Source organism: Lonchura striata, chromosome 2 (assembly GCF_050655825.1).
Source record: "Lonchura striata isolate lonStrDom1 chromosome 2, ASM5065582v1, whole genome shotgun sequence".
Classification (NCBI taxonomy): Eukaryota; Metazoa; Chordata; class Aves; order Passeriformes; family Estrildidae; genus Lonchura; species Lonchura striata.
The window spans coordinates 46,648,188-46,664,594 of NC_140704.1; the positions used below are offsets into that span (position 1 = coordinate 46,648,188).

Sequence of the window (16,407 nt, forward strand, 5' to 3'; positions counted from 1 at the left end):
AAATCCCATCCCCAAACACAAAGTTTTATAGAGAAGGTGTTTCTCAGAACCTTTACATTTGTTTATTTTTAAGCACAGCAAGGCATAGCAAAGTGACCTGATGGAAAGTGCAGGATTATTTCTTTTGTGCTCAGATTCGTTTCTTAATTGCCATCTGGAACTTGTCCAAGATTTTCTAGGCACTGCCCAAAAGACAATTTGTTCACAGAATCACAGAATCGTTTAGGTTGGAAAGGACTGAGTCCAACCTAACACTGCCAACTCCATCACTAAATCATGTCCCTGCATATCACATCTACATCTCTTTTAAATACATCTAGGCATGATGTATTCCCTAGGCAGCCTGTTCCAATGCTTGACCACCTTTTCTGTGAAGAAATCTTTCCTAATATCCAAACTAATTTTCCCCTGGCACAACCTGAGGCCATTTTCTCATTCTATTGCTTGATACTAGGGAGAATAGACTGCCCCCCAACTTTCTACAGTGTCCTATCAGGAAGTTGCAGAGATCTAGCTAGAATAAATTAGAATTAATTAGAATAAATAAATAAACAAAACACAGAATAAATTAGGTTAGGAAACAACTTCAAGGGTGTTGAGCTCCATGCATATAAGTACTGTGTCCCACTGTGTTGGTGGAAAGAACCACCTGAAATTACCAAAGCATGCAATGGGGATCTGATTCTGTTTCTGCACACGTGTAATACACACCCACATCCACCCACCCACACACCAGTGCCCTGAAATAAAAAAAAAAAAATTGCAGGTAAGTCACATGTTTTTCCACTCCTATTATGTAATGTTATATTGCAGACAGTAGCAAGCAAGAAAGAAGAGTGAAGAAAGAGTAACAAGAATATGATCAGTAAAATAGGATGGAAATTATGTCTGGAAAAATCTCAAAACATTTCATTCACAAGTCAAACTTTTTCCTAGTTCTTAAGGAATAGGATAACAGCACTGAAAAGCAGAAGTGGTTGATTATGTCAGTTTCTTAGAGGTTACTGATAACAAACAAAAGGAAATTTTTATTGCAAGACATTTTTACTTTCATTGCAAACTAGCAAAATAGAACAATAGACAAAATGTTATTCAAATATGCCAGAAACCTGTACACTAGAAGTGAGGAATAAGGAGTTGTCTGCATGAGGAGACAGTTTGCTTTGAATTTATGGGAACTTGAAGATACATGACAAAAAAGATATGTTTATTTGTTTCCTTAAAAAAAAAAAAAAAACAAAACCACAAAAAAAAGGCCATATGCATTTCGAGATGGTATTGGTTTTTTTGATAGACATTTTCTAATCTTGAATGGAAGAATGATTGCTACATTTTTATCTCCAGCTCCCATAGGCAGAGAGAAAATCAGCTGATGCCACATATGGAAAGGATGGAGAGCCCTCTTAGAAAATGGCTCTTCCATGTTGTAGAGATAAGGACTATATAATAATCACTGGTTTTCTAATGTGTTATGGGAGTGCTGGAGTTATTGCTATATTACTAATAAGTCCAGAGAAAAAATATAAGGTATATTAAATTTGGTAATTTCAATGTTTGTTATGAAACTGCCTCTCCAGTGATATCTGATAAACCAGATTAAATACAAGAAATACATTTGCTGCTCAGTCATCTTTGTTTAATGAAACATGCAAAACTTTCAGAAATCAAGACATTCTTAATTTCTTCATTTCTTGATTTCTTTTTAAAATAAGACATTCTTATTTAAAGCCTTTTCTTAAGAACTGCAAGGTCACAGCTGTTTACTCATGGAAGTCAGTAGCAGCAGATTCCCTCTAAAAGGGCTGAAGAGCAGGGTGGCTTTTTTCCTCATCCTTAGCATGGAATCCAGTGTCAACACTTCTGAGGAGAGCTTTGTGCATAACCCTGGTAAAGAAAGGGTTTTTCAGTATTTTGTTCATCTTTTTGAAAGGAGGATACCATGAACACTTCTTCCATTTTTCATTCAGAGAATCAATTTAAATTTGGATTTTTTGTCCCTGTCAGGAGCACATGCAGGCACACAACAAGCTTGACGCATTTTAAGTACATTTTAAGTACTGAGCTTGTTAGATGGCACAGTCAATTTGAATAATCTTCACAGTACTGGGAGCATGAGACTCATGAAGACTCTGCCACAGTACCAATCCACTCATGGAATCCATGCATCTCCAATCTCTGATGATCTGTTCTGATGAGGTTTTATAGTGTTGTGTTACTCAAATATCAAATAAGTTTCTTTGTGTCAAAGAGTTATTAGTGGCAAATCTCATTGCTCTAAGACAGAAACTCTAATAAAATTTTAATGCACAAAAGACAGCACAGTGATAAAACTACCCACCTGAAATCTTTGCTTTGCCAAGGTGTCTAATCTAATATTAATAAATGACAACCACATCAGTTGCACATCAACCTAGTTTCACTGAAGCGTGCTCTCATAATATGCTGTAAAATCTTCTCTCTCAAACACTGAAACTTCTTAGACAAACAAACCATTAATGTAGACTGTGCCTTTGCAGTCTGGCTGTAAGTGAAGACTGTCTCTAAGTCTCCCTGCATGGGTATGCTGGTACCTCCAGCTTGCCAGGTTCAATGGGACACCACAACATGATACTCATCAAGTGCCTCCCAAATTCCCAGTTTGCCTTCCATGCAGTAAATCAACCAACTGGGTTTGTTCAAAATAGAGCACCTTTTGCTCTCCTCCTCAGGTATTTCTCAAAGGCAGTCACATGTCTACCAAATGTTTGTTAAATCAGATGTTTTTGAGTAGTGTGGGCATGTAGCACCCCAGCTTACTGGGACCTGGTTGTAGAACACGTGAGACAAAATTCAGTGTTGGCTGTCTTCTGAGGCCTTGGAGAAAATGGATGGTTGATGGAAATCAGCATGGAATTGTCTGGCACTGTGTCTGGGTCAGGGAAAACTGTGTGTGTATTGCCTCAAGTATGAATTTTCTGTCATTAAAACATGTTTTGCACTCTGAAGTTACCTTACTGTAAGTGCATACCATATCCAAAGACATGGAGCATGAAACAACTTGTATACTTAAAACTGAATTTCAGCCCTCTACCTACTAACTTCTTTGGTTATGGTGGAGGCATAAACTCCACCACTGAAAGTAACTTTTAAGTGCCCTTTTTGGGCAGCACTCACACTCTTATATAGACCAAAGTTATCCAAATGTCTATATTCAGAGCTGGAAGTGGAGAATGGGGAGAGGAGCAGTGGAGAGGAAAAAATGAAGGCAGTACAGTGTACTCAATATTAAAGAGAAGTCCCTAATACACCAAAATACATCAGAAGGGAAAGTAATTTCCATTTTAGGGGAAGTCGTGAGCCAATAGAGAAATTGTTATTTGGAATAAGCATCTTGAGGCTAACTGAAAAAAGAAATAATATGTTGACAATTTGATACTGACTAGAATGGTGCCTATTGCTGTGTGAAGGTTTTAGATGTTCCAACACATCCTGCATCCTTTTTGACTGCACTTTGCAGAAATATTTCTTAAAGCCATTAAAACCTGGACCCTGTAGACAGTATAAAGTTAATGCTTAGTTTACAAAAGAACTAGACAAGATAGGAAAAAAAGATGAAGACAATAACACCAAAATTTACAGAAAATAATAAATGGTAGAAGAATTCCCAATCACAATATAAGGATTAGCAATACTTAATCAGCAGTTGAATTCTACAGCAAGTCTTGTTGCTCTTCTCTTTCCAGAGAGAGCTCCAGGTCACCTGCACAGGTTCCGATTTTGAGAGAAAGCACATCCTCAGATTTGCTCCCAATTCTTCAGGTAAAAGAGAAAACTCATATGTCTGAATGTTATGTCTGAACATAACATTCATGGATGTTGCTGGGCAAGGGATGACCTTTGGAGATGGGAAGATTGCTGTTCAATGCAGCCAGAAAATAAAGCACTATGCCACTTTCTCAGTGAACACCAGGATTATCTTTAAAATGGTTCCTTTATCATTCTACCCAGTAAAACACACACAACATGGGGGCACAGAAAACGCTCTTGTCCTTGTGGCTTTTGCATGTCTCCAGAACCTTGGGAGCAGATTCACTTTAGCAGGTGAGCCAAAGCACCTTTTCAGGACTGGACCTCTCCAGAGCCTCCATGGTTTGGGAGAGCATTCATTAGTAGAAGGGCAATGGTTCAGGATGCTCTGAAAAGGTTCCATCTGTAGGAGATGAGATTACTCCAGAAAGAATGTACGTGGCACATGCCAGTCGCTGAGCTTCCCAGCAAACCACGCTCAGATTCCTGACTTCTTGAACTGGAGGGAGAGTCAGAGTCAAACCAGACCACGGTGACTGGCAGGAGAGCACAAGCTGTCAGCTGGAAAGCCACAACAGCAATTCCAAGAGAGCACATCTCAATATATTAAAATGCATTAGAAGTATTAAAGCACTTCAGCTTGTGTACTTTAGAAGTTATGAGCACAAAGGGCATTTGCCTTTTAATAATGTTTTTTATGAGCTGCCTGAGTGGCTTGCAAGCAGTTCAATATCCACTGCTGCATACCATTACTGCTGTAGTTTCTAGAAGACTGCTTGGGAGACACAAGAAAGAAAATTACTGTGATCAAAGTCAAATTACAATACACAATTGCATTTCTGTGAATCCTCTACCCAGTTAATACAAATAGACTGGAAAAAATCAATTCAACAAGATTTGAAAAACAAAGCTTCGCTTCCAAAATCATGCCCCTTGAAGGTATATTTTAAATAACTCTGTGCTCTACTTACAAGGTTTATAATGTCAATTTGAATAGGAAAGGATCTGTAAAAGGAAATGGTTTTGAGTTCTTCTATTGGACCTCTTTATGTGCAGATACTACCACAAACAAAATATTTTGCTCTTGCTCAAGAATAATTTGACCCTTCTGAAATCTCACAAATGAATGGACTCCTGCAAGATAGAGTTTTGCATTTTCAATTCTATTTCTAAATCCTTAAACACTCACGCATTGGTATACCAAATACATTTTCAGTATGAGTGCTTCAGTAGTTGAGCATTGTTTCCAGCTAACAATATTTCCACAATACAATTTTTGTGCCTTGTGGAAAATGTTCTTGAAATGATAGTGATTATAAATTCTTCACATTGCTGAATTTATGAAGTCTGTTGATTATGCCATTTATTCATCATAAAGATAATTTCCAATCTAAATAATTCCATTATTCTAGGAGGTTTGTAAAAATACTCACATCCCTTTCTTGACCATACATTGCTTCAGATGTAGATAAACATACTTGGATCTTCATTAATTTTTCCCACAGTTACATTTTTGGTGTGAATTTTAAATAAACACAAAACTTCATTCATCATTTGGGAAGGCATTCCAATTTCAGAAGTACTTTGCTAGGATGTTGACTGATAGGATGTGGAAAAGATACAAGTCAATTGATTTTTACCTTACAAATTAGTGTTGTTGTTTGCACTCTTTATGATCAATCAATCTCAGTGAATTACCTGCAGGGAAAATCCAAATATCTGGTTATTAATCTCAAGGATTCTCATGCATTTTTGGTCATGATAAGAAGCATAGCATTTTGAAAAAACTAATGTCTTTTATGATTTTATCATGCTGGAGTTTCAATTTTGGGCTGTGATTGCAACCTTGACAGTTTTTAGCTGGCTGGCTTAGCCCTTAAATTAAAATTCAGATGCAAGCCAAATGCTTTCAACACTGGTGGGGACTTTGACTGCATTCTGGCAAAGCTCTTTGTGTAGGTCTGGAGGTTTTTTGTGCCCTCATATCGGTCTCAGGATGAACCCTTTGGGAACCCGGGGAAGGAGTCATAGAGGTCTGGCTTGGCCACACTGACAACATCTGATGCACCAGCTCTATGCAATGCCACAGTTCAGATGTGTTGTGTGGGGGCATAGACACAGCCTTTATTCATATCAGTAACATAGTTTGGGGAAATGGAGAAGCAGAATCTCTAAGTCTGTCTGCAAAAAAAAAAAAAAAAAAGGTCCAGTTTAATGTCTCTTTCCATAAATTACTTTCTTCAAAGCACCACATTTTTCAAACAAGGCAGAGTGCAAGAACAAGTGGGGTTTTATTCTTGTTGTGTGTAATGAGGCACAGGGAAACATAAAGGGCAAGAGGGGAATCCGGGTTTTTCCATGGGGCTCCAGAGCAAAACCAGACATGAGGATGGTTTAGGAAGGTTATTTTGATAACCTTAGGAAGGTTATTTTGGTAGCTTTTCCTGTGGCCCAATGGTGGCCCTGAATACATTTTGTAGATACACTTGACAGTCAACGAAATGAACCATGCATTTTCTACATCAACAGCAGTGAGCTTTTGCTGTGCCAATTTATGTCAGTTTATAGGAAGCCTTAATTCTTGTTTTGACAGCTACAGAATTGTTATGTGGTCCTGAAGGACTGATTATGGTTTTCCTGTCTTCAGCCGGTTTCAGACATTTAAATCCTAATGACAGTTGTGCTATGTTTGTTTTTGGTTTTGTTTTTAATAAAAGGTGCTTGGCAGATAAACTGTATAATCCTTTGGGTTCAACATTTCAGCATGAAGGGGGGAAATGGATTTCTTTCTGAATTACTTGGGAAACATTGCCTCTAAATTTTATGGATTCCTGTTTGATTCCCTGATGGATATCCAGGCAGGATTGTCACCTGACATAGAGGACATTTATTTTACAGTTACTCTACATGAGAGTTTGACTTCTATTGCTAAATATAGTTGTGTGGAATTTGCTACCTTTCTTCATGTGCCAGCAGTAAATGCTGAGAAACAGAATTGCACAAGTGCAGTGCTGCCAACAGCATGGCCATAATGACTACAATTTACCTGGAATCATCATTTAGGATCTCATTAGCTCCCATTAAAAGACATGACTTTAAACTTTTGACATTAAAAGTACAAATACATCATTAGCACCTTTTAGTCCATCATCTGTACTACAGCAATTCTAGCTGCAAGAGGACAGAAATTATTCTGGAAATAGCCTTTGCATGCGCTGAAGTTACATCAAGGTCAGGGTTTTTCTATTCCACTCTTGCATATTAAAGCAGTGATATTTATTTACTTAGATTGTCTTTGTGTCACTAACAATAACACCAAAACTCTTCCTTTTACCCATCTTTGCAAAGGGCCGTAAGACAACACATCCACCATTTTCATGTGGTAGTTCATCACCTGCCAATATGTCCAACCCACATTCATGTGCTTTACAGACTTTCTCTGGAGAGTCACTCCCTTTAACTCCATTGCCTAGCACGTTACCAAATGTTTATAAATTATTAGCAGGATTTATGGAATTCAGGTCAAAGATACCATGTGGTGCTACAGAGACCTGGTTGCTCTATTAAGACCAAATGCCTAGAAGTCCATTTTGGCTATGTTCAGCTCAATTACACAACTGAGATCCAGACCACACGTAATGAATTTTCAGCCTGTTCTGGCACTGCAGCATATTTAATAGAAAACAGCTCAGTGTGCCTTTGCCTGAACTGTCTTTTCCACGTGATTCTACATGGGAATTTTCCAATGAAACTAACCAGTGCTTTTGTTCATGCTATGAGCAAACACCAGGGGGGACAAAGCAGATACAAAAATGGTAATGAACACTATCTACTACTCTGTAATGGAAAGCCTAAGTTTCAACAAAAATTGAGCTGCAGCATGCAATGTCACTGCTTGAGCACCATGGGAGTCTGATTTACAGTTTGCTGTGAGGGAAGAAAGAAGTCCTACTTAGACTAAAGTATCTGCATCAACAATATCTGAGCCAACTAAGGCAGCGTTGGAACAAGTGTGGGTAATCAATGACTGCAGTGACCTGGGTGCCTGAACTACACCAACAGAAAATATTCCTAGGATAGCCCACATTTTTAGATGAGAATAATAATGCAGTTTCTGTTGTGACCAAAATATAAACCTGCAGTCCTTCAAATACTTGAGGTGAAGAGTTGGCAAAAGGATCAGTACAGAGGATTCAGTAGAAATAGCAGAAGCATCTATATACAAGATGTTGGGGAAGGAAATAATTTAAAATGGAACTGTTTGGTACTTGGTATCTCAGAAGGTAATTTTTTTTCCAGAAAACACTACAGGTACAGGCACCACTTGAAATATCTACAGCAGCAATGAATTACAAACAGTGTGATTCCTTTGTCTTTTGAGGGGGCATATTCTTGTTTTTCTGGGTTTAAGTAAGACAAATTGATCCACAAGAGTGTGTCTTCAGCATTTACACTGAGACACGTTCTCTTTACACAGAATGAAACACTGAACAACTGTATGCAACAAAATAATATTTCATCTAGTGGAAAGTGGTCTCATCTATGTGCAAGTAACACAAGATGGGAAGAGGAAACTTTGTGCTAGGGTTCAGAATTATCACCAACTTCATCTGCCTCTGCATATTCCCCCTAAGAGTAACTGCAAATTCCAAACCACAGAATCTGCAGAGGTCTGAAGAAGGGGGCACCTGAATGAAGATTACTTGCCTTTACTGTTCTGACAGGTTCATAATACATCCTGGTTTTACAAGGAAACCATTCTCCAGTAATTTCTTCAACTTTGTGGGAGGAACCAGTTTTTCTGAATACTGAGACAAAGCCCTCCATTTTGCCCACCCCCTGCCACTGTATTTGATGTGCTGCTGCTGTTCCCATTATCCTGCTGTGTTTCAGCATCTGCCATGCTCCTTTTTGGCAGAATGGCCGGATAAGTCCAGCCCCCTCCAGCTCCATCCCTGGAGCAATGGTGTGGTAGGAAGAGATATATTAATAAAGGCATATTAAACAAAACCTTAATGCCTTTCATAATGGCAGGGCATGTAGAATTTTAATTCCTAGAGACCTGATCTCCAGGTCTCTTGTAAGTGCTGTTTAAGTGGTTGATACTGGGAGTGAGGCTGGGGCATCGCTGCATCCATCCTTTACAACATCTAGCCTAACAGAGCCTGCCTCATCTCATGAGAAGTGGATCTCAGAGCAGAAATATAAGAAATGTAACAAATAAATTAGGTGCTCACACAGTACAACAAAATTTCCTGTCACTTCCAATGAGCCAGAAAGAGAAAGAAAACATCACTTCTGCCACAAAAAAAAAATCCACATAGCTTTAACAGGTCAATTGAACAGGTTTTCTCTTGACAATTTTCAAGCAGGTTTTGCTTCATACATTAGGTTTGGTGTTCTGTTCCAGGCTGCCAGGCTTGAAGGATAAAATGCCCAAGAGCAGCACAGTACACTTCATTGGTACCTGTGGCAAAACTGCTGCTCCAATGCAAAATGTGTGCTCCAATGCAGATGCCACAATGGAACAAAGCGCTTGTGGGTGTCTTTGATGATTCCCCACAAAAACTTAGTGCACTCCAAATTTTTGGCTCATACTTTCTGTCCCTTCTCCTGGCAGAGAGCTGGAATCCTTGCACTGCATAAGAACAATCACATCTGCTCTATATCAACACTTCTAAAATAGTTAAAATCAGGATTGGTAGATTCATGGCAGCTCCTGGGGTTGTCAACCATCCTCCCTATTGGCCCAGTCTCCAGCATGGTGCCCAGATGCTCTGCAGTGCAGGAGCAAGGGGCTGCAAACCACCATAAACTCGGATAAATGCACCTGGAGGGGTTGTGAAGAGGAGGAATGAGTTGTCAAAGCATGAGGGCAACTCTTGCACCCAGGCCCCCTGCACCCACACGCAGCCCCTTGCTTCACCGTGACATTCCAGGCTCTTGTGGCTCAGTGTTTAAAGAGCTAAAATGTCATATTGAAAAGGCATCTTATAAGAGTCTTATCTTGCAGATGCCCAGAGCAGGGACAAAACCTATTTCACTATCAGGTCCTGAATGAGAGAAGAGAGCTAGGCATATTTTTTAGGAAATACGGTTACAAAATTATTTCTAGTGCAGTGAATACTTGCAAAGCCACCTGTGAAATTTTCAGTGGAGAGCACAGACCATGGGAAGAGTGGGAGAAAACGAGCTGCAGGAGGTAGGGCAGCTTCTCCTTCTCTCTCTGCCCTGTGCCTGTATTAAAGCCAGCCTCCAAGACCCCTAAAAAGACCTTGCACACACAGGTCTGTAGAAATATCAGATATGGGTTTTGCTAACCTGCAACGCAAGTTCTGGTTAGCTGACAGCACATAAAGCTTGAGACACAGCAGCAAGGTCAGAGAGTAGTGGCTGCCTCATCAGTTCAGAAATCATGGACAGGACCTTATTTTTGTCATAGGGCAATGAAGCCACGTTTGGTTTTAAGAGTCTATCACTCTGTTGCAGGCAGGTGATAGTGAATTGCTGCTTCTGATTCCAGAGGATATGCTCTTTGGGGAGTGGTGGATGATAGGAATGTACATCATGAGGTCCAAAAAACAATGAGCCATACAAAATGCTCAGCCCTGACCAGGAGCTTGCACCCTTTTTCTTGCTTTGTAAAATGTTGTGTTGCCTTGTGCAGTTTGGTGCTGTTTACAAAGCAGAACAAAATATACCTTGTTAAAATGGAATCACTCTGTAAGAGACATGAAAAGAAAGAGGGTATTTTAGTAAGAGACACAGCTTCACCAAAAAGTCATGGATCACCACATCCAACTTAATAGAACTATTCTCATCAGGGGAAATTGAAACTGCAGCTCAGATGACATGTGGAGCTTTTTAACCCATCACAGCTTACCAGCAATCTGCTCTCCACTTCTGACAGAAAAGACTTTCATGCTCAGGGTAAGTATCTTGAGGGAAGACTGGTGTCAGTAGTAATAATCAAATGATAGAGATATTTTCTTGTAGACTTGCTAGTGCAGATTTTTGTCTGAACCTCCTTAGTTGTAATGTAAGGTCTGCACAGGTACATCCCTTTGGCAATACCATCAAGTCAATGAATTTCTGTTAACATATTATCTGAGACAGTTGTAACCTGTCTATTCCCAAACCAGATTGCTAATTTGCTTTCAATAATGAATTTCTTTCTCTGTAGAGGGCTTTTTGACACAAAAATTTGTTTTGCTCACACCAAAAGCAAGCTGACATTCAGATTTGTCCCTCCAGGGGCAGTTATTTCTTTTTTCCATTTCTGAGATCAGTCATATGAGGCAGCATCCACCACTCAAGCTACTGCAATCACCTCCTGAACCAAGTGATGCCTGGACTCAAAAGTCTAGAGGCAATGCCTGCACTCACATGCCCGTAAAAAAATGCAAAGGCATTTTGCTAAAATAATGGAAACCTGGGTTATGTTGGCCTTTAGGAGCCAGGATTTTCATAGGCTGTTTCAATACCTGACATATTTCCCAGCAACAGATGCTGGAGCTCTATATTCAGCATGTTTCAGCCTCCTCTGGGAACTACAGGGTGCTTCTCCTTCTCAGGTATTTTCTGGCCTTTTTGATAAATGCTGTCTAAAAATGCTGCATTTTGAAATACTGAAAGCTTTGTAAAGGCAGACACTAATTCTGCCTTTGAGGACTGTCTGTGGCCATGGTGGCAACAAGAAGAAGGCGGACAAAGGTTTGCAGGCCTGTCCAGTTGCACAAACTCCAAAAAGCTGATCTTCCCTCCCTCTGCCCAGGCAAAGCCAACTTTACTCCCTATCTCTCTCTACATTTTCTTATAATTGAAATCTCATGGAATTTTTATTTTGCATTTATTTATAGAAAATCCACTCTCCTTCAAGAGCAAACTTTTTCCATTCCTATCACATTAGTGCCAAGTTCTCTCTTCAACAAGGATTTGTTTCATCTGTATCCTTCTTTTAATATACATTTGGCTTAAAAGTCACAAATTATCACTTGCTGGCATCTTTATTTTGTATCAGAGGAGATATATATTTCATTATATATATCATATATTTCATTAATTGAATTTCTGCCTATTTTTCTGAGTAATTAAATAGGTCTATAACCCCACTGTTGCCTAGCAATGCTGACACAGTATGACAGTAAACACACCGCTGCTTAGTAAAAAAATTTAGAAGACTATTAAGAAGGCAGTGACAATGACAAGCTTGTACACAGCTGTGAGTGAAGGTTGTTTAGGATAGTTTTCAGAAATTATCTTGGTGTCGTTTGGCTCAGGAGCATTTGTCAGTGAAAGAACACAAGTATCTTACGCTTGAGCCACCAACTTTGTAAGGAGTGGTGAGGATACTCAAAGTAATGAGGACACTAAGGTTTAGAGCAATGCATTGGCTATGTCAGATTTCTGTACCTGACATTCACCACTTAGGATGCCAATGACGCAATCCAGTGACACGGTTTGAGGTGCAAGCTTGCCAAAAGCAGCCAGGGAATGTGTGATCTGCTGAGATCTCATTGCTGAAACCAGCTGACTTCCACACACTGACCTCTACTACAGCAATTCAAGTTACATGGCAAATGAGGATTTCAAGATACCTTGGTCATGGATAATTGCATCTGAGATGATACAAGGGTGAGGAGGATTCATTTACCAGTGGCAAAAGGTCTGCTGGTAATTCATTATCTCTCCACCAGGTTTATAGTGCTGGCATGTCAGGGCTTTGTGCAAAAAGAGGCTTGTAAGAAAAACTGCTGTGAAGGTGTGAAAAATATAAAGTCTAGTTATTGAAGGTGTGATGAACATAAGAGAACAAATTAATGAGCAGCACTTTTAGTGTCTAAATCACTAATAAAGCTTTGCACTAGGTATTTGTGTCTCTGGAGAGGATATAGCAATACTTTGTCATAATTTGTAGGTTTGCTGCATTTTGCTTTCATGCTGTCTGATCATCAGCACAAAGCACATTATTTACTTGGTGGCCCTATGTAAAGTCTGCAGGACAAACCCTCGAGACATGTGTGGTCATACTGAGAGAGCCTGGTCCTTTGCAGAGATGGGATAAGCAACTCCCTCTGGGAGCAGGCAGCAGAGGACTGAAGGATCCTCTGAGAAAAGTTAGTCTGGTACTTTTAGGATTGAACAGACAAGAGATATTTCTAAAACCTGAGGAGGCCATGAGGGCATTGAGTGGGAGAGTGTTTCTATAATTAAAGGCATTGAGAAATCTGACTAAATTTGGTCCACACAGGCAGCTGGGTGCATCGGCTTTGGTACACACGTGTGTTGTGTTCAGGGGCACGTGCTTGGAGGCTCATGCCGAGCCCTCCACAATTCTGAAATTCAGCACAGGGAGCTCTTAAAACATACTGCTGGGGGAGAGGAGCTGAAGCTGCCAGCACAAAAAAAGCTGTGAAGTTTAAGCCTCATTTAAAAGCCTCTGCAGTCACCTGAAAAACCTCACTCAACAGCTCTCAAGGGAAAGACAATTCTGAGTTGTCTTTCAAGCTCCTGAAATTCTTAAGGCTATAGATATATTTGTGGGTAATGACACACAGTGGGTAGAGGCCTATAGCATGAAAAAGAGCTGATATCCAAATTCCATATTTCCTGTTGCTGCATAAACTTTGCTCCTGAGCCTGAGCACTGGCTGGTAGTTGTATGGTGTGGGATGCATGGAGGGCACCCCTGGAGAATAATGTTGGGCCAAGCATCAGCTGAACAAAGGCCCACTCCCCTGTGGCTCTCCATCACGTGAGCCAGTGAAGTGGTGGCCATCCACAGGTTAAAATCACACTCCTGATGCAAACTAAAAAGCTGACGTGGATGTAAGCTTAAAATGTGCTGTCTGGGACTGCCAAATTTCTTTCCTGAAGGAAACTACCAGGATACTGCCCCATCTCCCACCACAGCTGCAGGATGCACCTCTAAAGCACACTCCAATGCATTGATGCATTGAAAAGGGATAGGAAGATGGCCGTAAGAAGAGGGAAATGAGGAGAGAGCTGAGGTGCTGTCCCTTCTCCCTCCTTTTCCTCTTCAGAGCACTGAGATTGGCAGGAGGAAGGGCAGCCTCTGTGCCCTCCCCCTCCTGAGGGGAGCTGAACCCTGATTTAGCACCTGCTTGGCAGATGCTCAGACCATCAAAAGCCAGAGGATGCCCTGAGGTGAAGCTCTATTGATGTGTAATACTTTGAACCAATATATATTTCATTAGTGTAGAGAGAGAGAACATGAATCAATAATTCAGGAGTAAAGAAAGGGAAAGGGATCGGTTGGAACCACTGCTGGAGGATGCATTTCACTTTTTGAAACACTTAAACTGTGTGGTTTTTTCAAAGACCACCTTAATTATATACTTGCAGTCTTTTCAGTATAGTCTTAAAGCCACTGTACTCATCAGAGGAACAATCACTCCTTACCACATCACCCTAATCAATGAACGATATTTAACATAATGTTTCAAACCACAGACTTCCTTCTGGAGATTTCCCCTGATCCAGCCTCTCTTTGGAGGCAGGGTAATGCTGCGAGAATAAAGAGCAAACCAGTATTAATTGAACAGTAGTCATAAGGAGGGAGGCAATGTAGTTACACTAATTTAATTTTGAACTGAGCCTTGAAGAAGAAGATAAATGAAACAAGAAAATGAGGAGATAAAGGATTTACTGATACAGAAAAAATAAGGCTGATTTTCCAGTGAAGCAAAACAGGTTGCATTCTCTGAAGCATTAAGCTGAAATCTCAATTTCCAGCTAGAAATATCTGGAATTTCTGTAATTTCAAAGGGCTTAGAAGAAACCTATTTTGCAAAACACATGCATATTTGCTTGGAAATAATGACCCAAACTGTTTATTTCTCAAAATATTTTTTTTTTAATTGTTGAAATATCTTTTTTCCAAAGGCATAAATTTCAAATCAAAATCTTCTGATATGGGCAATAAAATATCTTTATCACACTAAACTTTAGAGATGGTTTTTGAATGTGTAAAATGGTGGTAGCAAAATGAAATACTTTACCTCACCACTTTATTTTTTTTTTTTAATAGAGACCGAAGCTGTTTCTTCATATTGATTGATTTTGGAAAAATTGCATGAAAAGTTTTCCTAACCTGTTTTCTCCCTTTGTGGTAACCTGTGCAAGAAGAACAACATGACACATGAAGTGGCAGGACATCAGACTGGTACACATTTTCTTCCATAGACTGCACTGAAAACATTTATCTTGTCCAAGTGAGACAAGCTGGTTTTGAAGACAAAACTTAATATCACCCATATGTAAAACAGGAGTACCAGTTTTTGTGATTCATTTGTAAAACGTGCATCTCTGTGAGCACTCACTTGTTCAATAAGAAACAGAACAAAGGCTGGAATATCTCTTTACGTTTTCTTGCAGGAGGAAAAAAAAAGAAGAAGAAAAAAGAAAAAATAGCCTGAGGTGTATTTTATTTGGCAAATATAAAAGCACAGGCATAAGGAGGTTAACTTCAAGCTGACAAGGCATGGTTAATCAACAATTAATTAAGTTTGCAAATTAACTCCTGACAAAATTTCCACTAACTTTAGCAGTATTTGGTTGCCACTTCAGGTGATTTTGCAGGAGACTTTCTAAAGTGAAATAACATATAAAGAATAAAGGATGTTTAGTGGTTCAGTATTTGTCACAGCTGTAATCAAGCTGACACACTTAGACACAGATTATGGGGTGTTTTCTGAGGCTCTCCCAGCTCCTCTAGCATACTGGGCTGAATGGTTATGGCTTGACTGCCCCTAGGACTGGGGAGCTGATACATCCCAAGGGCCCTACCTGCCTCTGTAGTTCACCTGAAGTCATGCATTTGCTTCTTCCAATGTTTCTTCCCTTAATTTCTTTGTAGATTCATTCACAGGACTCATCAACATAATGACTGACATCATTTGGCGCTACACTGGAGATTTTATGGCTCCTGACATCGTTTGCAGGGTCGTTCGCTACTTCCAGGTATAAAAACCTCCTGCTTTGTGTCCCCATAGCAGTAAACTCTGACAAAAACACTGTGTAGAATTTTTTCTAGCAACAGAAGTCCTAGATGTTGAAAATGTTCATTTAAAGGTCAAACACATTAAAGCATATTAAATATTTTAAATTTTGTGGACAAGAAAAAGGAAAAATACCTGGGTGAATATACAAGGTGGGGGGCTGGGGGGTGGGGAGTTCCCTTTTTTTGTTTTCCTAGTAAGTTTTGAAACATTCCTAGTTCAGAGTTCTCATTGACATCACCTTCTGCAATGGATGTGTCTCAGCTGTTGTCTCATTATACTTTCTGCCCCAGGTGGTCCTTCTCTATGCCTCAACTTACGTCCTCGTGTCACTAAGCATAGACCGATATCACGCCATAGTTTACCCCATGAAGTTCTTGCAAGGAGGTAGGAGAATTTTCGTACCTTGTTATTGCTATAGACATTATTGGATAATTTTTTAGTTCTCAAAATTTCTTGTTGCTATGAATTATTCATTCCTGCTCTACCTACATTTGAACTCTGTTACAGTTTTCCAAAGAAAGAAGTAGCTGTGGTTTCAAGATTTATTAAACTTCACTTAGCCCTCAGCATTTTTTATAACTATTGTGTTAGCAAAGAAT

General features: G+C 39.7%; 1 protein-coding gene across 2 annotated transcripts in view; it reads left to right on the forward strand.

Moving 5' to 3' along the window:
- The window catches only part of NPSR1 (neuropeptide S receptor 1), a 143,454-nt gene that overhangs the window by 107,892 nt on the left and 19,155 nt on the right, over nucleotides 1–16,407 (forward strand). For both annotated transcript variants that reach the window (XM_085573324.1, XM_085573325.1), the window contains exons 6-7: nucleotides 15,664–15,767; nucleotides 16,099–16,192. In XM_085573324.1, the coding sequence (XP_085429450.1) occupies nucleotides 15,664–15,767; nucleotides 16,099–16,192 (198 nt within the window). The remainder of the gene's footprint in view (nucleotides 1–15,663; nucleotides 15,768–16,098; nucleotides 16,193–16,407) is intronic.